This window comes from Mauremys mutica, chromosome 12 (assembly GCF_020497125.1).
Source record: "Mauremys mutica isolate MM-2020 ecotype Southern chromosome 12, ASM2049712v1, whole genome shotgun sequence".
In the NCBI taxonomy this organism is placed as follows: domain Eukaryota; kingdom Metazoa; phylum Chordata; order Testudines; family Geoemydidae; genus Mauremys; species Mauremys mutica.
In genome coordinates, this window is record NC_059083.1 from 83,093,595 (window position 1) to 83,121,166 (window position 27,572).

At 47.1% G+C, this 27,572-nt stretch overlaps 1 protein-coding gene across 8 annotated transcripts in view; it reads right to left on the reverse strand.

Moving 5' to 3' along the window:
- The window catches only part of CCDC57 (coiled-coil domain containing 57), a 146,697-nt gene that overhangs the window by 117,320 nt on the left and 1,805 nt on the right, over window positions 1-27,572 (reverse strand). For 6 of the 8 annotated variants that reach the window (XM_044982979.1, XM_044982982.1, XM_044982983.1 and 3 more), the window contains exons 1-3: window positions 23,089-23,168; window positions 13,697-14,105; window positions 52-160 (exon numbers count right to left, since the gene is read on the reverse strand). In XM_044982979.1, coding sequence (XP_044838914.1) covers window positions 52-160; window positions 13,697-14,097 — 510 coding nt within the window. In that variant the 5' untranslated portion in view covers window positions 14,098-14,105; window positions 23,089-23,168. Of the gene's footprint in view, window positions 1-51; window positions 161-13,696; window positions 14,106-23,088; window positions 23,169-24,970; window positions 25,100-27,572 lie in introns of those variants that run through there. The other 2 variants (XM_044982978.1, XM_044982977.1) reach the window with 2 other exon arrangements.

The following is a 27,572-nucleotide window of genomic DNA, read 5'->3' on the forward strand; positions in this document are numbered from 1 at the left end:
CATCTACTGTGGCTTGTTTAACACAAAGTTGTTTTCTATAGATTCCTGTACCAGTTTCTGCAAAGCAAGCTCTTCTTCCACTTCTTGGAGTTTTCTCTCCAACTGCTGTTTCAGCTTCTTATACTCCTCACGGTGATGGTCAATGTCAGAAACCTTAGAACTGTAACAACACCAAACAAATTTATATGAAATGTGGTCAATTATGACCTATTGCTAGGTGCTTCTGAAAGGTTCTTCCAGCAACAATGCACTCATAGAAATATAACTTGCAAAAATGTAATTTCTTAAACAAAAATGCATCTTAACTTTCCATTCACAACATATAATTACAAAATAATTGTTTTCATTCTCTTAGGATATGTCTACACAACCCGCCGAATAGGCAGGCAGCAATCAATCCAGCAGGGATCGATTTATTGCTTAAATAAAAATAATAATTTGAGATATACCAATCTCCTAGAACTGGAAGGAACCCTGAAAGGTCATTGAGTCCGGCCCCCTGCCTTCACTAGCAGGACCAATTTTTGCCCCAGTTCCCTACGTGGCCCCCTCAAGGATTGAACTCACAATCCTGGGTTTATCAGGCCAATGCTCAAACCACTGAGCTATCCCTCTCCCCATCAAGTCTAGATGCAATAAATCGACTCCTGAGCACTCTCCCGTCGACTCCTGTACTCCACCGCCGCAAGAGGCGCAGGCAGGGTTGACGAGGGAGTGGCAGCAGTCGACTCACTGCAGTGAAGACACCACGGTGAGTAGGTCTAAGTATGTCAACTTCAGCTACGTTATTCATGTAACTTAGATTGATTCCCCTCCCCACCCCAGTGTAGACCAGGTCTTACAAATAAGTAAATATTTAACAATTAATACATTTTCAGATCAGAAGGGACCCTTATTCAAACTCCTGCATAGGCTATAACTTCTGGTTGAGCTTCAGCATATTTTTTAGGCCTGGTCTACACTAGGATCTTAAATCGAATTTAGCAGCGTTAATTCGAACTAATCGCTCAACCGTCCACACCAGGAAGCCATTTAATTCGAACTAGGGGGCTCCTTAGTTCGAATTTGGTACTCCACCCCGACAGGTGGAGTAACGCTAAATTCGCACTTGCTAGCTCGAATTAGGCTAGGTGTGGATGCAAATCGAACTTAGTAGCTCCGGGAGCTATCCCACAGTGCACCACTCTGTTGACGCTCTGGACAGCAGTCCGAGCTTGGATGTTCTGAGCAGCCACACAGGAAATGACCCGGGAAAATTTGAAATCCTTTTCCTGTCTGGACAGTTAGAATCTCATTTCTTGCTTTGACATCGGGGCGAGCTCCGCGGCACCTGCAACGATGCAGAGCTCTCCAGCAGAGGAGTCAGCCCAATGCAAGAATAGAAAGAGATCCCCAGCATGGACAGACCGGGAAGTCCAGGATCTGATCGCTGTGTGGGGCGAGGAGTCTGTGCTGTCGGAGCTGCGCTCCAACAAGCGTAATGCAAAGACCTTCGAGAAGGTCTCCCAAGCCATGACACAGAAAGGATACAGCCGGGATGCGATGCAGTGCCGCGTGAAAGTCAAGGACCTGAGGCAAGGCTATCAAAAAGTCAGAGCGGCAAACGGACGCTCCGGAGCACAGCCCCAGACATGCCGCTTCTACGAGGCACTGCATGCCATTCTCGGTGGGTCTGCCACCACTGTCCCACCAGTGACCGTGGACTCAGTGGATGGCATAGTGAGCCAGGACAGTTCCTACTCGATGTTCGCCGATGGGCAAGACGACGAAGGGTCCGTGGAGGAAGGCGCAGGCGACAGCGAACACAATGCCGCTTTCCCTGACAGCCAGGATCTGTTCCTCACCCTCACAGAGATCCCCTACCAACCCTCACCGGCCGTGAACCCGGACTCAGAGTCAGGGGAAGGATCAGGCGGTAAGTCGTATAAACAAGAAAATATTTATTTGCTCGAAAACATGTATACCAAAAATATAAATTCTATCTATAAATACTATATCTAAAAGTTTTTAAAGGGAAACTAAACGAACAGTAGGTCTACACAGATTGGGATGGAACAATAGTCCTCCATGGACAATTCCACAAATGCTTCAAACAGTTCCTCAAATACCCTCCGCAGGAGGTTTCGAGGAAGAGGTGCCTTATTTGGTCCTCCGGTGAAGCTCACTCTTCCACGCCACGACATCCTCAGATACAGGGGAACCATCGCCTCTACCAGCATGGCCGCGTAGGGTCCCGGTCGGTGAAGTGCTTCCCTTAACATCCTTTCTTTCTGCACTCGAGAGACACGCCTCAGGGTAATCTCGTTACTGAAGTGCTGCATCTAATTAGGGCAATTAGCGAATAGTTACTGTTCTTAATGGTTTACTTATACTTTGCATAACAAAGCCCCGCGCTTAGCAGCCACGTGCTGTAGGCCACACAGGAAAAGCATACATTGATCTTTCCCCTGCAGTGTCGGGAGTGGCTGCAAAAGGGTCATAGTATCTGATTTCCAGATTGCCTTTAGCACGACGGCACAGCTATCCGTTAACTGATAAGCATAATGTACTGTAAGGCTTACCAGGACTCTCTGCTAGAGGGATTCTGCTATCTCTCCCGACTTCTCCGCTCTCCTGTGCAATGGCGCAGCCAATCAGAGCGTAGGCCAAAATGTTGTGCTTCTCTGGAGACCACGTGACACTTGTTGTCCGGTACGGTCTTCTTCATAGAAATTGACTAGACGGTGTTCACTGTTCGCCAAAATGTATCTGTACAAGGAAATCACTAACTTTCCCCATCACACAGCTTCGGCTCCTTCCCGGACTGCCCCGGCATCCCCCTCGCAGAGACTGGCAACGATTAGACGGCGAAAGAAGACGACTAGGGATGACATGTTCGCTGAACTGATGGCCTGCTCCCGAGCAGAGGCTGCAGAGCAGAAACACTGGAGGGAGACCCTATGTGAGCAGCATCGCACACTCATGGAACGTGAGGATAGGTGGCGGCAGGAAGACCAGCAGACCACCCAAACGCTGCTTGGTCTCATGAAGGAACAAACGGACACGCTTCGTCGCCTTGTTGATGTCCTGCAGGACCGCAGGCTGGAGGACAGGGCCCCCCTGCAGTGTCTCTGCAATCGCCCTCCCCAGCCAAGAAGTCCTGGCCCCCCCTCACCCAAAAGTACAAGACGGAGGGGTGGTAGAGGCCGTGAGAACTGTCACTGAACCAGAGCAGAGCGGCCGTGTACCCCGCACTTCTCACGTTAGAAATTTGTAGAAGTGCTTCCCTTATAGGCTCAGCCAGTCCCAAATCCAAGGTTCATCCCCCCACTGTTTATTAGATTAATAAAAGATGTTTGCTGTTAATCACTGTTTCCGTCATGTCTTTCCTGTCAGAGGATTTTTCGGTGTATGGGGTGGACAGGGGTTTCATACTTGCACGGTATAGCCTACAGTACCAGGGTACAGACTTGGGGAAAGGATCAACTGCGGGGCACACACACACTGCAGTCAGTAGGCACCAGGGTCATTCTGTGTTGTGTATGCTGCCCCTGATCATTTCGTAATGTGTATGCTTGTCCAGGGTCCTAGCGCCTGCCACGCCATTACTGTGAAGGCAGGCTGCCCTTACGATGCACTTGCAACGGATCCACGAGCCTATCCGCTGCCCTGAGCCCCAACAAGAGCCCTCATCCACGGACAGATAGTCACCCTTCTCCCACACCCATCACCCCTTCCCACGCAGAAACCCGCAGCCCACTGCCGTCATCCAAACCCCTATGCAAAGAAGGCACCACTCGCCCCTTCCTGCAAACCCTCCCCTTCATGCAGAACCACTGTCATCCGTCCCCCACCCCAGAGACCTATGTTGGAGCAGGAGGATGTCAGTCCTCTATGGAGGAAGCGGTCTGTACATCAGTGCACACCGTGCCCAGCACAGTATGCGTCCATGTCTCAACACCAGAACAGAAATGCAAAGTAAAAGAAAGATTTATTAATAATGAGTGTAACAATTAATTTGCTTAAAAACGTGCTTTGGAAGTGGGGGAAACTTGGAGAACGCGGCATGTAGCCGCAGATCCAAATCGACACAAACTGACACAGGCCCAGGGTCAGTTTCTCTTGAAAGCAAGTGGAGAGTCATAGGTTACCCTGCTCTCCGAGGAAACTTGCTTTCAAAGCCTCCCGGATACAGAGCGCTTCCCGCTGGGATATTCTCTCGGCACGGGTGTCTGGCTGAGCGTAAACTGCAGCCAGGCGATTTGCCTCAACCTCCCATCCGGACAAAAAGGCCTCGCCCTTGCTCTCACACAGATTGTGCAGCACACAGCATGCAGCAATAACTACGGGGATATTCTTTTCGCTGATGTCCGAGCGAGTGAGTAAGCTCCGCCATCTCCCCTTGAGACGTCCGAAAGCACACTCCACCACCATTCTGCACTTGCTCAGCCGGTAGTTGAAGAGTTCCTTCTCTCTGTCCAGGGCGCCTGTATAGGGCTTCATGAGCCAGGGCATTAGCGGGTAGGCTGGGTCCCCGAGGATCACTGTAGGCATCTGCACATCCCCAACCGTTATTTTGTGGTCCGGGAAGAAAGTACCTGCCTGGAGGAGTCTAAAGAGACCAGAGCTCCTGAACACACGCGCGTCATGAACCTTGCCCGCCCACCCGACGTTGATGTTGGTAAAACGTCCCCTATGGTCCACCAGTCCTTGCAGCACCATGGAAAAGTAGCCCTTTCGGTTAATGTAATCGCTGGCCTGGTGGGCCGGTGCCAGGATAGGGATGTGAGTCCCATCTATAGCCCCACCGCAGTTTGGGAATCCCATCGCGGCGAAGCCATCTATGATGTCCTGGACGTTTCCCAGGGTCACCACCTTTGAGAGCAGTTGCTCAACGATTGCGTGGGCTACTTGCATCACAGCAACCCCCACGGTAGATTTGCCCACGCCAAAGTGGTTCGCTACTGACCGGTAGCTGTCTGGCGTGGCAAGTTTCCAGAAGGCTATGGCCACTCGCTTCTGCACAGTCAGGGCTGCTCGCATCCGGGTGTCCTGGCGCTTCAGGGCAGGGGACAGCAAGTCACACAGTTCAAGGAAAGTGCCCTTACGCATCCTGAAGTTTCGCAGCCACTCTGTGTCATCCCAGACCTGCAGCACTATGCGGTCCCACCAGTCCGTGCTTGTTTCCCGGGCCCAGAATCTCCGTTCCACAGCATGAACTTGACCCATTGCCACCATGATCTCCACTGCCCGGCGTACCCTGCTTTCTGAGAGGTCTGCGCCACTCTCCTCACCGCGCTGCCGGAGCCTCCTCGCCCGATTTCTCAGCAGCTGACTGTTGCAGAGGTGGACGATAAGGTGCGAGGAGTTGACAACGGCCATAAGTGCAGCGATGATCGCAGCGGGCTCCATGCTCGCAGTGCTGTGGCGTCCGCGCTGTCACTGACCAGAAAAGTGCGCGAACAGATTTCCCGCCGGCGCTTTCAGGGAGGGAGGGCGTTTGTGAGTGACGGTTGAATGATGACAGTTACCCAAAACCACCCTCGACACATTTTTCCCCCAGCAGGCATTGCGAGCTCTACCCAGCATTCCAATGGGCAGCGGGGACTGCGGGAACTGTGGGATAGCTTCCCACAGTGCACCGCTTCCAAAGTCGACGCTGGCCCCGTGAATGTGGACTCAGAAATTCGAATTAGTGTATTTAGTATGGATACACAAATTCGACTTCATAAGGTCGAATCCACAAATTCGAACTAAGTTGATTCGAAATAGTCTTGTAGTGTAGACAAGGCCGAAAGATGTCTAATCTGGGCTAGACTACACTACAAAGCCAGTACAGCTACAGGGGGGAGGGATAGCTCAGTGATTTTAGCATTGGCCTGCTAAACCCAGGGTTGAGAGTTCAATCCTTGAGGAGACCACTTAGGGATCTGGGGCAAAAATTGGTCCTGCTAGTGAAGGCAGGGGGCTGGACTCAATGACCTTTTGAGGTCCCTTCCAGTTCTAGGAGATTGGTATATCTCCAATTATTACCTATTACCTTTAGGTATACCAGCAAAATCTCCTAGTTGAGATACAGACTACACCAGCAAAAAGAAGTCTTTTGCCAGTATACTTAAACCACCTCCCTGAATGACATAAGCTATGCCATAGAAAGGACTCTTTTGCCAATATAAGCAGTATCTACATGGGGGGGATTTACCAGCATAGCTATGTCAGTTAGGAGTGATTTTTCACACTTTCTGACAGACATAGCTACACTGATAAAACTCTGTAGTGTAGACCAGGCCTAATGAGTAAAAGAGACTTCAAGTGATGGCGACTCCAACACATCCTTTGTAAGTTGTCCAGTGATTAATTACCCTTATTGTTAGAAATTTGTGATTCATTTCAAGTTTGAATTTGGCTAGCTTCAACTTCCAGACACTGGATCTCATTATGCCTTTGTCTGATAGGTTAAAGAGCCCTCTGGCATCAGATATCTTCTTCCTATGTAGGTACTTATACAGCATGATCAACCGTCTCTGAACCTTCTCTTTGATAAATGAGATGGGGCACATGTGCCCCGCACTGGTTCAGCAGCAGTTAATCCTACTCTGTGGGCAGAGGAGGCCATGCCCCCTTGGCCCTGCTGGGCATGCTCCAACTGGAATCCAGGTATAAAAGGAAGCAGCTAAGCTCAGTCAGGGCTGACTGCTGAGGAGGGAGGATGCACATTGCAGGCTCCAGTCTGGGAGGTGTTGAAGCCAGAGATGCAGAAACCCAGGCAGATACCCAGAGGCCTACAGACGCCCGATGGAGGTCGGTGCCATCGAGAGCTACACACACCGAGGAACCCAGAGATGCCCAGACCACTACTTCAAGAGACATGGTAGGAAGTGGCCCAGGGGAGGCATAGCCATTGGGCCAAGTGATGTCTGTGTTTTGATCGGATCCCCACTGACTCAGTGGCAAATACTCTCACCACTGACAGGACCCTGGGCTGGGACCTGGTGGAGCAGGAGGAACTGGGTCCCAGCAGCCACCCACCCCTAGGTGCCAGCCCAGTTGTCCCCATTGGCCATCAGACCACCTAGCCCCAAAAGAGAGGGCAGCTATATTGACTCTGGTTATTAGGCCACGCAATCCTGAGGGAGAGGACAGTCATACTGACTTTGGCCTCTACGTCGCACCACCTAAGGGTAAGGATTGTCAGGTGGATTCAGCCGTGGGACTATAATGACCCTGACCCCAAGAGGGACATGCTTGCCCCACAACAATAAGCTAAATAGATTGAGCTTCTTAAGTCTGTCACTGAAAGGCAGTTTTCCAGATCTTACCTCATTCTGGTGGCTCTTTAATGAACCCCCTCTAATTCTTCAGCATCCTTATTAAAGCACAGCAACCAGAACTGGACACATTGATGAGACCACTACTGTAATAATATCATAAACAGAGGAAATACCACCTCTTTGGTCCTATTTGATATTCCTCTAATTATGCATCCAAGGATTACATAAAACCCTTAGCCATAGCATCACACTGGGGACTCATGTTCAGCTGGTCATTCAGCAAAATCCCTAAGTGCTCTTCAGAGTCACTGCTTTCCAGGATACAGTTCCCCATGCAGTAACTATGACCTACATTCTTTGCTTCTACATCTACGACCTTGAATCTAGCTAAAACACATGGTTTGTTTGTGCCCAACTTATCAAGCGATCCAGGTGACTCCATATAAGTTACCTGTCCTCACCATTATTTACCACTCCACCAATTTTTCTGTCATCTGAAAACATTACAGCAATTTTAGATTTTCTTCCAGGTGGTTTTTGGATATTTCAGTTGTTTGTTCCTCATCCACCTCCTTTTTCTGATTTGGTGGTCTATAGTAGACCCCTATCATAATATTGTGACATTCCCGTAGCAGGGGTGGCATGTTTGTAGAAATTTTGGTGGTGCCCAGAACCCGCCCCTGCCCAAATTCCACTCCCCCACCTGCCCAAGGCTCTGGGAGGGAGTTTGGATGAGGGAGGAGGTCTGGGGTGCAGGCCCTAGGCTGGGGCAGAGGATTGGGGTGCAGACTCTGGGAGGGAGTTTGGGGATAGGAGGGGCACAGAGGGATAGGGTGCAGGGGTGAGGGCTCTGTCTGGGGCTGGCAATAGGGGTTTTGGGGTGTGGGAAGGGCTCAGGGTGAGAGTAGGACCATGGGGGGGGTGAGGGCTCAGGCAAAGACTGGTGATAAGGTGTTTGGGGTGCTGGAGGGGCTCAGGGCTAGTGTAGAGGGTTGAGGGTGTGGTGGGGGTGTGTGAAAGCCCTGACTGGGGGTGTGGGCTCTGGGGTAGGGCAGGGATGGGGATGAGTTTGGGTGCAGGCAGGCTGCTCCAGGACAGGAGCCAGAGAGGACTCCCTCCCCAGCCCTTTTCCTGCTGGCAGCAGCAAGCTCTGGGGGAGGAGCCCCCCTTTCCTGTCCCCCCAGCAGCACACCCCCCCACCACTGTCACTGCATGTGCTCCTAGGGTCCCTCTCAGGTCCAGGAATCTTCCTCGCCTTCCCCGTGGTGGGTGCCGGGGCGCTGCATGCCTCCTCTCCTGCTGTTGCCCCTGACCGTAGCCTCACTGGGGGTGAGGGATGGGGCTGCCTCCTTGCCCAGCATGGGGCAGGAGCAGTGACTGCAGGCAGGGGGGGGCCCCTTTGCTGGTGGAGGATCCCACTGGAAAATGAAAGGGTCTGAGGGGGAAGGGCAGGCTCAGAGTCAGTCTGCCCGGCAGTGGAGCAGGTGGGCACTAGGACCCCGCGGCAGCAGTTGCTGCAGGGAAGCAGCATGGAGGAGAGAGACTCTTGGAATGCACAAGGGACCAGGAGCATACTTACCTTAGAGTAACTTCAGTTCTTCAACATGTTTTGTCCCTTTGGTGGTCCATCATTGGATGTGTGTATGCCCATGTGTGCTCCCCACCAGAGAATGCAAAGCATCCACAGTCCCAAACCTGTGCAGAACAGCACCTTGAGCCTCCAAACAAAGACATATAAGGTGGTGCGGATCCACTGCCACTCAATTTCTTCTCAACCACGAAGCAGAATTTCCAAAGCCAAGGGGGACGAGGGTGAGAGATGGAGCACCCGGAGGGACAAAACATTTAGAAGAACTCAAGTTACTGTATGGTAAGTAACCTCTTCTTTTTTGAGTATATGTCCTTATGGGTGCTCTAGCACAGGAGACTCCCAGGCAGTAACTCAGAGTGGGTTCTGAGGAGGCAAGTCTAAGACAGTTCAAAAGGACTGCGTTGTCAAAGGTAGTATCATTTCTGGAAGCAGGTAAGATGGTGTAATGCTTGGCAAAGACATGAAGAGATGACCAGGTTGCACTCCTACAGATTTCTATTATAACATCTTTCAGTAGCATTATAGATATGGACTCCACCTGAGTGGAATGTACTGTTACTGTACCAAGGCCACATCCCAGCGGATTCATAACACCCTTGTACTGAAATGATTTAGAGTGCTCAGACATCTCGGACCTACTAAACCATATCTTTGTTGCCCTCAAGTCCCTCTGGGTGTGGAGGGAGGAGTCTGTCATCACTGAAGGGCTCGGGCCGTTCATATTCTGCACCTCTCTCAGGAGACCTTAAGACTGGAACCAGGATGTTCTCCATATAACCACAGTTGTGGCTAAGAACCTAGGAGATGCGTCTGGTGCATGTAGGGCAGCCTGGAGGCAGGTTTTAATTATCAACTATCTTCCAAAATGAGGACTTGAAGTTACTACTTCTGGTCCTGTGGCAGATGATCAATAAAATGTATGAACTTGGAAAACGTGTTAAATATTTTGCCAACAGGAATTGGTAGTTTGCCACCTGAAACTGGAGAGCTGCCAAGGAGTAGCTTTTTTGTATCCAGGAGGGCTAAACATTTAGACTCCATAACATAAGGAAAGGGTCTGGAGCAGGTTTGTCAATTTCCTTCATTAGCCACATCCACCACCAGGGAACTGGGAGTGGGGTGGAAAAATAAATGCTCTATTCCCTTGCCAGGAATATAGTACTGTTTATTCACTCACTGATAGGTGGGTTGGATAGTGCTAGGTGTTTGCCAGACTTTATCAAACCTGCAAACCTCTGATCCTCTTATATGGATTGGAAACATGGATGCTGCTTAAACAAGACACCAGGAAGCTGGAGGCATTTCATATGTGTAAAAGATGGTTTGACTTTATCAGTAATAGGGATGTATCTTTGAGAACTGGCCTCAAGAATTTAAGTCATCATTGGCCACTACTAGCTAGCCCTTTTGGGGCGTGTTGCTTGCCTCAGAGACAAAAGTCTGTGCACATAGAGCCCTCAAGATGGGACTACAGGTCAGGAGAGGAACAGGCTGGCTCCCTAATCCCTATGGACGGTGGGGGGAATCCACTGGCAGCAACCCAGCCACCACAAATGCGGGGGTCCCCCACAGCTCCCAGGCAGTTCCTCAGCTGGCGGCAGCAACAAAATCCCCCGCAGCGCCCTGACACCATGGAAGGAATCCCCTGGCAGCTCCCCAGACACTATGGGTGCTGGGGACCCCCAGAGCTCCCTAGCCACCATGGGTGCAGGAGGAATCCCCCAGAGCTCTCCAGTCCCCACAGGCAACCTCCACAGCTCCCAGTAACAGGCCGCAGCACCCAGCCATAGCAGGGCAGGATGCTGGACCCTCCTCCCTCGACCTATGGGTCATGGACATTTTTAGTTAAAGTCAGGGACAGGTCACAGCTTCTGTGAATTTTTGTTACTTGCCCGTGACCTGTCTGACTTTTACTAAAAATGTCCATGACAAAAATCATAGCCTTAGTTATAGCAAAGCCAAGTTATTTGCTTTAGTGTTCCTTATATGATCTACCAAAAAACTGTTTTGAATGGCTCATCCTTCTTCCCCGTTACTTAAGCAACGCAAAGAGCATAGGTCCCCCCCTTCTGTAACCTATTAAATCAAACTCCAATATTGCGTCATTACTGTCTTTTATTTCATTTAACTTGCCAATATCCAACTGCAGGCTGTTGGTCCAAGATCATAGGTACAATTTATCCCTATAGAAATTATCTAAAAATGCAACAATTCTATACAAAACTATAAATCAGCTATCCAGTTATAGGCATCTATCCAAGACCAATTGTGGGACTGTATGACACAGACTGCTGGAAACCAAAAGCTGAGCCAGCACTCTGATCACTTAAACACCAATTAATTCCTCCAAACTCAAGGGTGGACCTGACTGTGCCTAATTAGCAGATTAGAACGGGCTGAGGAGGACTAAAGAGCTAATTAGCCCATTACCACAAAGAGTAGAAGGTGGCACAGGAAGGAAGTGCTGAAGAGAGAGGAAAGCTAATTGAGCCAGAACCAAGAAGGATCTCTCAGTGAACAGCTTTCTTCCCTCTCCTGGGCAGAGGGCTGAGGAGAAGCCTGATGCTGTAAATGATGTGGTGTATGGACCAACAAGGTCATTGGAAAAACCACATATATAAACTACCCAGTAGCGTTTAACAATGGAAGGTGTCCGAACAGTCTGTGTAGACAGAGTAGAAGACAGGGTCAGGGTCTCACTCTGTCACAGACTGCTATAAACAATCTTACTCCAAGTTTATAAGCAACAGAACAGGCACAGTTGTCTATCGTTACTTATTAAAATTTTCTCTTAATGCAAGAAAATCACAGATTCAAGTGACATTTTTAAAGTTAGTAATAATGCTGACCAAACTTATTAAAGGCCACATTTTTAAGCAGAGCCAAGTCCTTGGAGGATCCTTGATCTTTCGCACTGGAAACCAAGAACCAAGTGCAGTCAGACACTACTATTTATAAGTCAAAAACATGGCAACTTGCCATTTGAACTGGCTACTTGTTCCATTTCTTCAACAAGCACTTCTCATATTCAAATCTCACACTAAGCTAGAGAAATTCAGATTCACAAAAACAAGACCTTCAACATCCACCTAGATACAGTTGAGAAAAGTCAGTTATGGTGACTTGGAGTGATTGTATGAGTTTGTTCAAAATAGTGATGGTTTTTATGAAAATTTTCTTTTAATCTACTTTTAAGTACAATTTAAAGATTTTGGTTCTTAAAGTATATTTTATCATTGTGTATGTTTCACGCATCAGAGTACTTTTATCTATTTTAACATTTAACTATTTTAGTTATTTCTATCTTCAGCAGACAAACATCAGTGGATAAACTTACTGAGAGGATGCTGTGGGAAGTTCTTGTCCGGAGTCTTACTACTCTCTAATTGTTTCAATATTAGAGAAACATTCCAAGAGAATTAGACTAATTAAAGGACTTTGATTACTGGAGGCTTCTCTCTGTCCTCTTAGATTTTAATAAGTTAAGACCATAAGTTACTGGGACAGGCCAATGGTCCATCTAGCCCAGTATTCTGTCTTCCAACAGTGGCCAGTATTGCACCATCAGCAAGTTTGCGGATGACACTAAGCTGGGGGGAGAGGTAGATATGCAGGGTAGGGATAGGGTCCAGAGTGACCTAGACAAATTGGAGGATTGGGCCAAAAGAAATCTGAGGAGGTTCAAAAAGGACAAAATGCAGAGTCCTGCACTTAGGATGGAAGAATCCCATGCACTGCTACAGGCTGGGGACTGACTGGCTACACGGCAGTTCTGCAGAAGAGGATTTGGGGATTACAGTGGATGAGAAGTTGGATATGAGTCAATAGTGTGCTCTGGTTGCCAAGAAGGCTAATGGCATATTGGGCTGCATTAGTAGTAGCATTGCCAGCAGATCGAGGGAAGTGATTATTCCCCTCTATTCAGCACTGGTGAGGCCACATCTGGAGTATTGCATCCAGTTTGCCCCCCCCCCACTACAGAAAAGATATAGACGCATTGGAGAGAGTCCGGTGGAGGGTGATGAAAATGATTAGGGGGCTGGGACATATGATTTATGAGGAGAGGCTGAGGGAACTGAGCTTATTTAGTCTGCAGAAGAGAAGAGTGAAGGGGGATTTGATAGCAGCATTAAACTACCTGAAGGTGTGTTCCAAAAAGGATGGAGCTAGGCTGTTCTTAGTGATGGCAGATGACAGAACAAGGAGCAATGCTCTCAAGTTGCAGTGGGGGAGGTCTAGGTTGGATATTAGGAAAAGCTATTTCACTAGGAGGGTGGTGAAGCACTGGAATGGGTTACCTAGGGAGGTGGTGGAATCTCCTTCCTTAGAGGTTTTTAAGGCCTGGCTTGACAAAGCCCTGGCTTGGATGATTTAGTTAGGGTTGGTCCTGCTTTGAGCAGGGGGTTGAACTAGATGACCTCCTGAGGTCTCTTCCAACCCTAATCTTCTATGATTTTTATGAAAAGCCTTCCCTCTATCAACTCTGAAATCCACCTCTATGCCAATCCCCCTCCCCAATCTTACAGCTTTTGTGTTAGAGATATGGTGCACCATTTGAGAGCAGCCCTGGGGCTCCTCTAACTTAATGTCAGAGGTTTGGAAGTTCTCCACTAGAGAGTGAATACAGATGCTTTAAAGGTGACTTAAAGCTACCTTTGCAGACCCGAACTCTGTTCTTGTGCTAATCATAGCTCAGCCAGAATGGAGCTTTTAATTTGCTTGTCAAATTTGTAAGTACCTTCCTTTTTAGTGTGTTAAAAAAAACTATTGCTTTATCAGATCCATAGACACTCATTTGGAGGCTGAATGGCTACTTTTCTAAGATAGTACTGTACTATAAAGAAAAATCTCTTACCTATGCAGCCGTTCCATCTCTAACTGATGTTCTTTAAGTTTTTGTTGATATTGGTACTGCAGAGCCTCTAGTTTCTGGGTTTCCTTGAGAAGTGTTTGTTGCAGCTTATCCAGCTGTATCCTAAGATCGCTAACTTCTGCCTGTTTAGCATTTTCAGCCATTTTCAAATGAGTAAACATGGCATCATAGCGCTCCAGTTCTCTGTCTCTCTCTTCCAGAACTTTCAGATTATAGGTGAAATCTTCTTTTAACCTATTGAATTTTTTATGCATTTCTTGGAGCTGCTTTCTGGTATCCTGCAATGTTGTCTTCTGAAAACAGAGTTGGCGAGCTTGTAGCTCTTTCCATTCTTGTTCTTTCCTCACAAGAAGTTCATTTAGTTCTTTCTCCATTTTTAACATTGTTGAGCCTAAAACAGAAGAAAGTTACTGATTGGAGCCTGATGACTGAAAAATGTCTCCTCTCCAACCATTCACTTCTCCACACTCCATAATTAGTTAGATGTCTTATGGACTTAAAGTGGACTTTAACTTTTTCTGAAATATCAGATATTGGTCATGGCTAAGAGCAGGAACCTATTTATCTCACATAACCCCCCCCCACACACACACACACAATCTTTTAAATGTATTTATCCTCATAACACCTCAGTGAGATAGGTAAGTATGATTATCTCTGATTAAGCAAATGGAAAACTGAGGCACAGGAGACTCAGAGACTTGCCCAATGGCACACAGGAAGTCTGTAATGAAGCAGGAAAATTAACTGAGGAGTCCTGAATCCCTGGATAGCACTCAAACCACTGGACCATTCTTCATGTTTGTGTTCCACTTTATCCCTTCACCAATCTATTCTTTTCCTCCATTTTCTGTATGGTAACTGGGATTTCAAAAGCCCATTGGGATGAGAATAGTCCACAAGATACCAAAATCACTGGCTATAAATTTAAAACTTCCCCCTAAGTTTTAAATTTAAACTCAGATTATGAGTGTCCAGCATTTTCCCCACAAACTCCATTAAAATTCCTGTGAAGGACAATTATGCAGGTGAGGGCCATGTCGCACAGGTGCAATACCCCTATACAGAGGTTCTTTTCACAATGCCACACATCTGATCTTATCCATTTTTGCTTTTAAACTTCTTGGCCATGTCTACAATAAGAAAAAAAAAAGGTATTTTTAACATGAGTTAACTAACATGTTAAATTCCTATGGTGTGTCTGTAACAACATGGTCCAGTCTCCTTCTGAATGGACACATCTGTTTTGAGTAGACCCAACTGCTCAATCCCACGTGCTCCTAAACCACCGGGTCTAGACAGAACCTAGTCACAATTCCTAGCTCTGGGTCTGTAAGGCATACTTCCAGGCCCAAACCCATTGTCTGAGCCCTTCTTTGGAATATGGCACTAAACTGTTTGGTGGCCTCCAGGCTCCAGAACCAGTGCCTCTGCCCTCCTAAGCCCCCCACATGATACCTCAGAGTTCCACGGTGGTTCTGAACACTTTAGGCTTCTAGTTTAACCACTTCAGGCCCAAGGTGGTATGAAGGCAAGGAACACAAACTTAGCAAAGGAATTTTTTATCCAGTCACTCTACTCTTAAAAAGTACTTGAGAGTTACAGTAACTCTAGTTTGATTTCTCTCCTCCTGCGAATCTGAGATCTAGTCAGTATTTCAGTCTATGTAGAGTCCCTCTCTTCTGCCTTCCTTTTCTCTCTCCAGCCTGGTCTTCTGTCATGTGTTAGTGAATGATCTCCACTTCTCTAAGAGCACCCCCTCTTATATACAATCTCCCTCCCTCTAGCCATGTGCCCAGACTGAGGCTCAGTCTGCACCTAAAACTTAGGTCAATCTAGCTATGTGGGTCAGTGGTGTCAAAAATTCAGATGCAAGCGACATAGTTAACCCAACCTATGCCACAGTATAGACACCATTAGGTTAATGAAAGAATTCTTCCATCAACTTACCCACCATCTCTAGAGGGGATAGATTTTCCATGGCAATGGAAAAACCCTTTCCATCACTATAGAAAGCATCCACTCTACAGTGCTACAGCAGCCTGGCTGCAGCACTGCCACTGTGGTGCTTGTTGTGTAGACATAGCTTGAGAAACTCTAGCCCCTTCCCCCCATGCAGGCTTTTGTGTAGACAGTTCACTGAGCCATTGGGTTAGGTAGAGACCGCAGTTGAGACACAATCCAAGTTGATCACCCTAGATTGTTCTATGATGGATCCTAAATTATAGGCAGCACCCCTGCAGCTCCCATTGGAGTGCCAGAGCGGGGCCAGGCCCTGGCTTCTGGAGCAGCGTGGTGCAGCCTCTGACCCTGTACCCCGACTGGAGCACTGGAGCAGGGCAAGCGCCAGACCCCACTCCCCAGCGGGAGCTCACGGGCCACATTAAAACAGCTTGTAAGCTGGAACCAGCCCACAGGCCATAATTTGCCCACCCCTGTTCTAGGTGTTTGCAAACTGATTGCTTAATTATTTGCTTCATTATCTTTCCAGGTACTGAAGTTAAGATGATTGGTCTGTAATTCCCCAGGTTGTCCTTATTTCCCTTTTTATAGATGGCCAAATATAATGCCCTTTTCCAGTCCTCTGGAATCTCTCCCGTCTGCCATGACTTTTCAATCTAATCACTAATGCAGGGGCAGGCAAACGACAGCTCCCAGGCCAGATCCGGCCCCTCAGGGCTGTGGATCTGGCCCGTGGCGCCACCAGCACCACATCCCTACAGCCCCTGGGTGGGGTGGGGGGGGGCAGAGGGCTCCATGCATTGCCCTTGCCTCCAGGCACCACCCCCCACAGCTCCCATTGGTTGGGAACGGGGAACCGCGGCCAGTGGGAGCTTTGGGGGAGGTACCTGGAGGTATGGCAAAGGCAGTGCACGCAGAGCCCTCCGCCCCGCCTCCCCTCCCACAGGGGCTGCAGTGTTTCCTGGAGCGGTGCGGTGCCAGGGACAGGGCAGGCAGGGAGCCTGCCTTGGCCCCAATGCACGCCATTGCCATCCCAGAGCCGCTTGAGGTAAGCGGGGATGGAGCCCGAACCCCTCCTGCACCCCCCCCCCCAACAGCCTGCCCTAAGCTCCCTGCCTGCACCTTGCACCCCTCCTGCATCCCAACTCCGGCCCTTATACACGCTGTACCCCTCCTGCCCCAAGCTCCCTGCCACACCCTGCACCCCAACTCCCTTCCCTGAGTCCCCTCATACAGCCCTCATCCCTCCTCTGCCTCAATCCTTTGCCCTGAGCCCCTTCCTGCACACCGCACCCCCTCCCACACTCCCTCCTGCACCCCAAACCCCTGTCATAGCCCTGCATACTATTTCCCCACCCATATGTGGCCCTTGGCCCAAAATGTTTGCCCATTCCTGCACTAATGGCTCAGATACTTCCTCAGTCAGCTCCTTGAGTATTCTAGGATGTATTTCATCAGGACCTGGTGACTTGAAGACATTTGACTTGTCTAAGCAATTTTTAACTTATTCTTTCCCTAGTTTAGCCTCATTTTCACTGGCATTCACTATGTTAAACGTCCAATCGCTACTAACCTTTTTGTTTCAGTTTTCACCAAAAAAGTCATAATAGTCATAACTATGCAGCATAATAGACTAACTGTGTCAAGATCAGGCTGGTTTTTTGACACAGAATACAAAAATGGTAGTTAGCACATAAAGACGGTGCAACAATGGAGGTCATAAAACAAAATTAAGTTCACAATTTGATATACACACACTATTACAGTGTTTGCACTATCCTTTTTTCCCCTTCAAGCTAACTGATTGCCAACTCAATGTGTAAAGGCTAGTATGGGCACTCCCCACACTTTGTTCCAGAGTACAAACATTTGTTCTTTATCCTAGGACAGTGGTTTTTCAAACTGGGGTATGCAAGCTCTTGTCAGAGGGCATGTGAGAAAAATCCTGTACTGGCGGACCACACATTTTATTTAATACAGAACTTTTCAAACAGTGGAGCATGTACCCCTAATGGGGGCGCAGAGGACTGTTCACGGAGGGCAGGCAGCTAGGGCCAGCCCCACACAGCAGGGCTCAGGAAGGGAGCACCAATCCACCCCGACTCACCTCAGCAGGCCACCCACACTGTCTGGGTTGGGGGGGACGCAATGAGCTAAGCCCCCCCTTGGAGTTACATTTTTAGTTGTGCCCCCAAAACACAGACAGGCTGAGTGGCCCACTGAGTTGTCAGGAAATGGAGGTACCTTTACATTCCTCTGTGCCCCCCCTATGGGGGGGTGCGCCCCACAGTTTGAAAACTTCTACAAGCTGCTGCCAAATAGAAGGCAAAAAGCTTGGGGGGGCATATGACCCCATGTGCCTCCCCACACATTGCCTCTGCCTATTTCAGATGGGGGTATAGGGTAGACTACATTATTTGGAAAGGGGTACGCTGCCTAAAAAGTTTGAAAACCACTGTCCTAGGATGATCTTTAAGGTAAAAAATAAACAATTGTTTCCTTATCAAATGCACGGGGAATGTCCACATTAGCGTTTGCAAACATGTTAAGTACCTTGATTTAATTGGCAATGTATTAACTTGGGGGGTGGGGAGAGTAAAAAGTACAGTGGAAAAAGACAAGGCAGTTGAAGTTGACCACCTAACACGTTAGAACTATTATTTATGTCCACATTAGAACTGAAACATATGCTAAAAATATACCTTTTTTCTAGTGAAGATAAGGCCCTTGCATTGATATATAGAGGCAACAGTGTTTTCTACATGAAACGGTGCCCATTTTAAGATCTTTTTAATTAACCTGTTACTTAATGGGACTGAGACAAGGTAGGTGAAATAATATCTTTTACTGGACCAACTTCTGTTGGTGGAAGACACAGAGACAAGCTTTTGAGCAACACAGATAGCTTCTTCTTCATTGGACTGTTCCTTATCCTTCCCCCATAAAACTTCAATTATAGTTTATGTTCCTAATACTTTTGGTCTCTGTGGCAGCTTTCACTGTCTGACCTAGGGGGACTTATCAGCACCTGCTCAGTAATGACAATTTTCAGGAAGATGCTAGCTGTTTATATAGAAGGCTGAACAAAACTCTTTAATGTTTTCTGTTCTCTTACTACACCTTATCTCTGGGAAATCTCATCTGCAAACACAAATTCAATCACCATTTCTATGCTGACAACTCACAGATATACTTCTCTAACCCAGACCTGTCTCCTCTGGTCCAAACTAAAATCTCAGCCTGTCTCTCTGAAAGCTCCTTGTGGAGGTCTAGCCACCAGCTCAAGCTGAACATGGCTAAAACAGAGCTTCTAATCTCCCCCACAAGTCACCTCTGCTTCCTCTTTTCCCATCCCTGTAGACAACACAACCATATATGCCTGTCATGAAGGCCCATAACCTGAGAATCACCTTTGTTCAGATCTCACTCTATGTAATCAAATCCAGACTATATCTCAATCTTGCTGATCTTTTCTGCATAACATCTCTAAAATGCATTCTTTTCTATCCAGTCACATAGCAAAAAAACCTCTTATCTAAGCTCCCATCCATCTCATATCTTGATTACTACATCGTTCTCTCTGGTCTTGACAAATGCAGTCTTGCTGCACTCAGATCCATTCAGAATGCTGCTGCAAAGGTTATTTTCCTACCCTGTCACTTTGACCATGTCACCCCTCTCATTGAATCCCTTCAGTGGCTCCCCCTTCTCTTATTACATTGAACAAACAGCTTGCATTCACTTTCAAGGACCTTTATAGTCAATCCTCAAACATCTGCATAACTACTTCATTATCCACCTTCAAATCACTCCTCAAAATTCTCCTTTGCCATGATGCCTATAGAGACCACTGCCTATATGCTGACCAATAATGACTCGTTTACTTGTATTCCAAATCTGTCTATATTCATCTTTTGTCTCCTGTGTTAGCTAAGTAACTCAGAGAGGAGGGATAGCTCAGTGGTTTGAGTATTGGCCTGCTAAACGCAGGGTTACGAGTTCAATCTTTGAGGGGGCCACTTAGGGATCTGGGGCAAAATCAGTACTTGGTCCTGCTAGTGAAGGCAGGGGGCTGGACTCAATGACCCTTCAGGGTCCCTTCCAGTTCTATGAGATAGACCTATCTCCATCCATATTTATATTATAGGGCTGTGAAAAAATTCACACCCTTAGCACTATAGTTAGGTTGACCTAACAATCAGTGTAGAGGCAGCTAGGTCAACAAAAATTCTTCCATCAACCTAGATACCACTCTTCAAGGTGGATTAACTAGCTAAAATGCCTTCTTTTGATGTAGGAAGCAGCTACACTACAGCAGCACAGGTGGCTTCTGACTGTAACCATTTTTGGTTCTGTTTTTGTACAGCACTAAGCACAAAGGGATCCTGGTCTATAACCGTGGCCACTATACACTACAGTAATACAAATAATAAATAACTTAAAATCCTTTACTTTTGCCCTCCCCACTACCACCAGAAAGGAAGTGTTACATTTTCCATTAGAGACTCCAATTTTTAGGGCTATAAAATCCACTCCAGGCCTGAACAGTTGTGACTCACCCATGTATTTTGCTCCTCTTAAAGAAAATAACTTTACTCACCACACTCCAAAATGGTCTCTTATTTCATTGCCTCCTTGACCTCTCTATTCTGCTGATGATGCTAGTCTCTATGGACTATTTGTCCACTTCCCCCCAATCATCTGGGTACCTTTTTTTTCCCACATAATTCCCTTCAATTCTGCTCTGCCAAGCCATTATCCTCTCTTCCCTTGAAATTCTATTATCAATACCCAGAAGACGAGTCAAATAATTATAATATTTTAAAATTATTTTTAAATCCACCTGTCAAGATGTGCACAAGCCTAAATTGAGTAATCATGTAATCTTATTGCTGTAACCCTTGTCCATTCTCACTCTCTTCCTACTGTTTGTTATCCTCAATCATTTATGTCATATCTAGTATATTATAAATTCTTCAGGACGGGGACCATGACTTTCCATTTATTCTGTACAGTGCCATTCACACTTCTGGGTGCTGAAAAAATATGATGTCTCTGCTCAGCCCCTTTTCCTAAATCTCTTGAGTCAGTACAGATGCTCTCACAGCACAGTATTATTCTGTATCAGTTATTACAGATAATCCGGCCTGTATAAGCATGGGGATACAGAGAACAATAAATCAGACAGGCATGTCTTTCCAATGGTGACTCTTTAATCTCTTAAAATGGAAGAGATTTTCAGATCAGCAAACGTGATACAATATCCCTGCTCCAAAAGGATGCCACATTTTAAATGATTTCTTTCCCCATAGACCTAACAAATCTCATTCTTCAGGGTTTAAAATTTAGTCTGTGAGGGTCAGGATGGAAAATGATAAGCAGCATAGTATTCTGAGGAAGCTTTGTTTTTCTCTGACAAATCACATAGTAATCATTGTTAGAGGAATCAGTGGTCTGGATAGATTTTAACATTTGCTGTGGCTCAGTTTTGCCATTGTCATTACTGTTTCCATTAATGGAAGAAAAAATAAATGGAATATTCTCTTCAACTTAAATTTGATAGTTGTGTATTTATGGAGAAGGTGTTCACAATACTATAATACAATCTCTCTTTTTACTTTAGTAGGCAGAGATAGATATTTCCTACCAAAAGCAATATTATTGGGCATTTATGAGCAATGTTTCTTTTGTGCTTCTTGTACTTATCAGACAACATTAAAGAAAGGTATGTTCTTTTTGTATCTCCCTCTTACTCCTTTTAGCTGCTGCTGCTCCAAATGCATTTGGCTGTTAACACAGCCACAAATGTTAAGTAAAATATTTCTAATGCAAACGAGCAAATGCCAAGTTTATACACAGAATATAACAATATTATCATTAGTTCAAAATCCATTAGTGGGCTGAATCATCTCAAAATATTTCAATCTGCTCTGTTAAACAAAAGAGGCTTTTGTGCCAGCCAGTAAACAGAGTGGTATCAAAACAGTTTCATAAGTGCTTTTAAAATAAAACCTGACACACACTTCGTTGGCTAAACTTGGCCATACAATCTTTAGACAAGACCTTTGTAACAGTCAGAAGGGAGCAAAAATTAGATCTTCCATCTTACTGCCACTCTATTACCTCCCGTTAAGTATTTATCAAACTGAAGTCACAATTTTTAAAAAGGAGGTTAAAAACATGAAACAGTAAATAAATCTTTACTTTTACAGGATCTTCCATTTTACATTTAGAAAAAAAGTGTTAATATTTTGTGTGCATGTGATTTAACTGAAAATAGTAATTAACAGAGAAAAATTGTCATTTCTTTTTGGGTTTGTTCTATTCCCTCAGTATTTCCTTGGTTTTGGCGGGGATGAGGAAAACTTAAAAATACAGAACCTAATAATGGGAAGAAAGCATTTGCTTCTGAGAGCAGCAGTATTCACAATAGGGAATTACTTAAAACTATGACCGGTATGTATATAGTATTGTGAAAACTGCTGCATTCTTTTATACAGCAGCTGGAACAACATCCTGGATGTCTCACAATCAAGCTTCAGAGTACAGTAAAGATACAGCCTGAGTGGCACCAAAAATTACTTCCTAATGGTCATGGATACAGGAAAGATTTCCATGTTAATATTGCAGGATGTATCTGCAACTTTTGGTACAAGAAACAAAGTATTGCTAAACTGTCTGTGTAACACAGCTGAGGTAAATCATAACGTTCCAATGACTTCTCTCTAGTTGAACCCAAAGAATGATGATAGGTAAGAAGGCCTTTGGGGAAGAGTAATCATGAAGAATCTCACTAGGATCCATACTGAATATCTACATGAGACCACTTAGATTGTGAGATGCTCTGGGCTCAGCTGCCAACAATATGCTGATGACATTCAAATGTCTATCTCATTTGTCACTGATCCAATGACTCCCACTACTAAAAATATTACAATGCCTATAAAAGATCAGATAGCAGCTGGCTCAGAGCAACCCAGACAAGACCAAGTGATACTGGCTGAAAGCGGGGAAAGCACTTTGAAGAACTTGCTAAAACTCTGCACACCTCTACCTTTCTGTCAAAGACATACAGCCTCCTTTTGTCAGAATGGTTCAAAGTCTTGGGGTCTGTTTGAATCATTACTAAAAGTGGGTATTCACCCACAAAAGCTTATGCTCCAACCTTTTTGTGGCCAGTAGCACATACATATTTTCAGAAGAGTGTGGTGGGCGCCAACAATTTTTCAAGGCTTATTTTGTATTTGTACATTAAATACAAAAAAATCATATTTAATATTCTTCCCACTCTGGGTTGAAATAATATGTACGTTGTCTCTTATATGAACCACTCATTTTGGAGCAAAATGTTAAAAAAAAATAAATTGCAAAGCACAAGAAAACAGCAGTATCAGTGCAGGAAGAATACTCACATACAGGGCCAGCTCCAGGCACCAATGGAGCAAGCAGGTGCCTGTGTCAGCATATGCTATGGGGCAGCATTCGGTCCATTCTGCAGAGGCGGAGTATTGTGGGTTTTTTGGGGTTTTGGGGGGGGGCGGCAGTGCAGTTCTGGGCAGTGCAGCGAGAAGCTTGAGAGAAGCTGTGCAGCCTGCAACCCCGGAGAACTCTGTCCCCAGCAGGCAGGGGGCCCTGGCATCTCTCCCCTGCTGGGCACTAAGCGGGCCTCATGTCTGCTGGGGACAGAGAGCACCGGCGCCCGCAGCTCTGGAGTTCTCTGTCCCCGGCAACCACAGGGCCGCGGCTTCTTTCCCCTGCTGAGCACCAGGCGGGCGCACATGAATGCCCTGTGTTGGGGACCACTGCTCCAATACATCTGTTAGTCTATAAGGTGCCACAGGACTCTTTGTTGCTTTTTACAGATCCAGACTAACATGGCTACCCCTCTGATACTAGGTAGCACTTGTCACTTAAAACATCTTTTTTCATCTCCAATGCACTAGGAAACTTAACTCCTACCTCCAGGATGAGAAGCTGGCCACAGTGATCAATGCATTTGTCACCTCCCAGACAAGATTACTGTACTTCAGTGTATCTGAAGCAGAATGTGAAAACAATACAAAGTTCTAGCTGATACAAAGAGTGGCTGAGTCCTCCATTGTTTAGGCCAGGGGTCTCAAACAAGCGGCCTGCAAAGTTATTTTCTGCGGCCCGCAAGCTCCACGCGGTGCCCCCGCCCTCTCCCAGCGTTCACCTAGAGCAGCTCCAGCCCGACGCGCACCGGAGACGAGAATGGGATGATTCACACAATTGGAATGTTAAAATCAATGGTTATAAGATATTTAGGAAGGATCAAGTGGACATAAGGAGAGGGAGAATGGCACTCTACATCAGGACAGAACCTAGGGGAAGAGAGGCACAGGGGTGTGTGTGTTGATGTTGCTTCAGATACCACCCCCAGCAGCTCCCATTGGGAGCTCCCTGTTCCCGCACTCTGTATGGCACTCTACATCAAAAATGGCATTAGCTATTTCCAAGTCACTGATAACACAGAAGAAAATTATCTTAAATCCTTATGGATCAATGTCCTAAGAGATAAAGCACAAACTGGAGTACTAACTGTTCTGCTACAGGTTTCAGAGTAGCAGCCGTGTTAGTCTGTATCAGCAAAAAGAACAGGAGTACTTGTGGCACCCAGACTACCAAACCATACTAGGGAACACAGTGACCACCCTCTTTATGTGCCTATCTGTAATGCAGAAAAAACTGTGCTCATGGAGGTCTTCCATTAGAGTGACATATGATGCAGGTTTCACGCTGCCAGTACTAAGAGATCCTTGGAATTTCTAAATAGTATAGATGACCATTTCCTAACTCAAACACTGTTGCAGATAACATGGTTGAATTTTCTGTTAGCCCTTGTCCTAACAGATAAAGAGAAACTGATCACAGAACTAAAAGTTAATGCTAGTAGGTACAATGCGGACTCTCCATAACTGACAATGTTTAATCAAAATTGGATTTCCCCCCCCTTAAAATGCATGCTTTCAAAATTATTCTGGGTAACTTCTATGGGCTGTGCTATACTACACAGGAAATCAAACTAAATGATTACAACCGTCACAGGGTACCCTAATGGGGTAGCAGGATGCACATCAGTGACAGGGCACCCTGGTGCGATGACAGGTAGCGGCAGATGGGGGACGCGTGGTGACCGAGCAGCGAGGCGCGGGTGACTGGGCGCCCCGACTCGCTGGAGGGGACGCGGGTGACTGGCGCCCTGGCTCGATGCGGCGGGGGACGCGCAGGTGACTGGGCGCCCCGGCTCGATGGGGGCGAGGGGAGGGAACTCACGAGTTGCTCTCTAAGCGGCGGCGGGTCTCTGCTGAGCAGGCCCTGTCTCCATGGGAACCGTAGCTGCTGCTGGTGTTGCAGGATCACGCCTCCCCAGGGAACGTGGGCCCCAACCCCATCGGGGCCGCTTGTGGGATCCGCTTAAAACCTCTTCCCTCGCGCCCTCATGGAGTGGAAGCCCGCCCTTGGCCTCTGTCCGGCATCCTGCCAATGCCTTGAGACGCGCCTTGGGTGTTGTACCAGCTGCTGTGATGTAAAAAATGGCAGGAACCGCACCACTGTACCATCCACCCCCCCCCAAGTCCACATACCCCATATGCCTCTGCAGCCTTACTCTCCTACCCACTTTCAGTAACTATCATCAACCTGAGCTCCCACTAAAACATAAGCCAAAAACCTGCCCATTATTCCATGTCTCCATTGACCTGAGCTGTCCCCATTGAGGGAGCTGCACCCTATCACCACCCCACCAATGTACCATCCACCCTATTCAACCCTCTACCCCATAAACCCCTCCACCAAATCCCTATCCACCCTAACCCAATCAACCCATGTCTGGTCACACTCAGCCCATTCCAATACTTCTATCAAACAACTCCCACCAATGTCTCATTCACCTACCAACCTCTCACCAGTGCATTATCCACCAATGTCCCCACTGACGACTCATCCATTTATATCCCCCCATTAACACCTATCATCTCACATTCACCATCAACCCATGCTCCAATCAACCTCACCAACCCCCTAGCTACCCATTCCCCCCACCAACCTCTGCTCCCAAAAATTTCCCACCAATGCCCTATCCACTCATATCCCTCATCAACCCCCAGAATTTCAGTCCGTTACCAATGTCCCATTGATCTGTCCCTTATTCACCTACATCACCTAAACCCCCCATGAACATGCTCTGCCATAGGAGAAGGAGATTCATACAATTTTCTTCAGCCACGTTGTCATTATACCTCCCATTTGCCAGTACTGGCTGTCCCGCCCATTATTATCCAATTTAAGCCCTTTAGCTCCTACCAGCCCTCTCTCCACACACAACTAGCTAGTATCAGTCCCTTTCCCCAAAATTGCCTCTAACTCTACCTTCATTGGGAAGTACTAAACATCACCATCACACCCCTGCTCATCTTCCCCAACAAACAGGTGTCAGCCCCGTTCTTTTAGCTCCTCCCTGATTATGCAGCATCATCCCCTTTACCTACATTTTCCACAAATTCTCCCTCCCCCTTGCCAGGTATCAGCCCCTCCACTCCATCACTGGTTCCCAAACTGGTTTAGTAAGGCAATGCACCAACTGCATCTTGTCTATTTTGGTGACCTAACCAGGGTTCAAATTTGTAGGTGGGGGCCAATAGGCCAGGATTCTTCTCCTCCTTCACCACTGAGAGGGCACAGATCACTCACAGCAGCACTCTTCATCCCAGCATCATAATCCTAATCCCAAGCCTGGTCCAGAGGGGAAGCTCAGTGGGGGCAGGGTAGGGGTTAGAGTGTGAGCCTGCTCCACATTCACCCCACAGTGGCAACTGCTGTCCTGCAGGGCTGGGCCCAGCTCCCCATTCTGGGAGTTGTGACCTGGCTCGAGTGGTCACACTGCCACTCAGGTTTAGCACAGTCACCCCTTTATCATGACAGTCATGACCCACTGTTGGGAAACCACACTATATTACATGAGCACACATATCCTGCTCCTAATATTATTCCTTATATACCCCCATCCCAACATCTAGTATCAGCCTCTTCCTCAATTCTACCACTTTCTTCCCCTCACACACATACACTAGCTCAGTGGTTCTCAACCTGGGGTGTGTGTACCCCTGAGGGTACACAGAGATCTTACAGGGGTACTCAACTCATCTAGAGCAGTGTTATTCAATCTGGAGGTTGAAACCCCCAGGGGGGTCATGGGACAGGTGTGGGGGGGGGCGGGGGGTCACAAGTGCAGGGCCAGCATTAGGGGTAGCAAGCAGGGCAATTGCCCAGGGCCTCATACAGCTAAGTTACATCCTGGTCTACACTACAAAGTTAGGTCGACATATGCCGTGTTAGGTCAAGTTAATAATGTACGTGTCTACACTACTGAGTCCCTTCCGCCAACCTAAAGGGCTTGTAAAGTCAACTTCTGTCCTTCACCTCCGTGAGAGGCATAGCGCTTCAGTCAACATTCACACATCGACATGGGGATAGTGTAGATACTATGCTGTGTAATTCAAATGAATTAGCCTCTAGGAGGTGTCCCACAGTGCTCCACTGTGACCACTCTGGAGACCACTTTCAATTCCACTGAACTTCAGCCAGTACACAGGAAACAGTTACCCCCCTGTTAAAGACCTGGGAACTTTTGAATTTTCATTTCCTGTTTGATCAGCATGGAGAGCTCATCAGCACAGCTGGTGGTGGATACTCAAGGCCACAAATGCATGCCAGCATGGAGAGCACACAGGAGGTAGTGGATCTTATTACTTTGTGGGTAGAAGAGTCTATGCAGGCAGAGCTCCGAACCACCAGAAGAAATGTTAACATCTATGCCAAAATCACACAGGGCATGGGGGAGAAGGGCTACACCAGGGACACACAGCAGTGCTGTGTG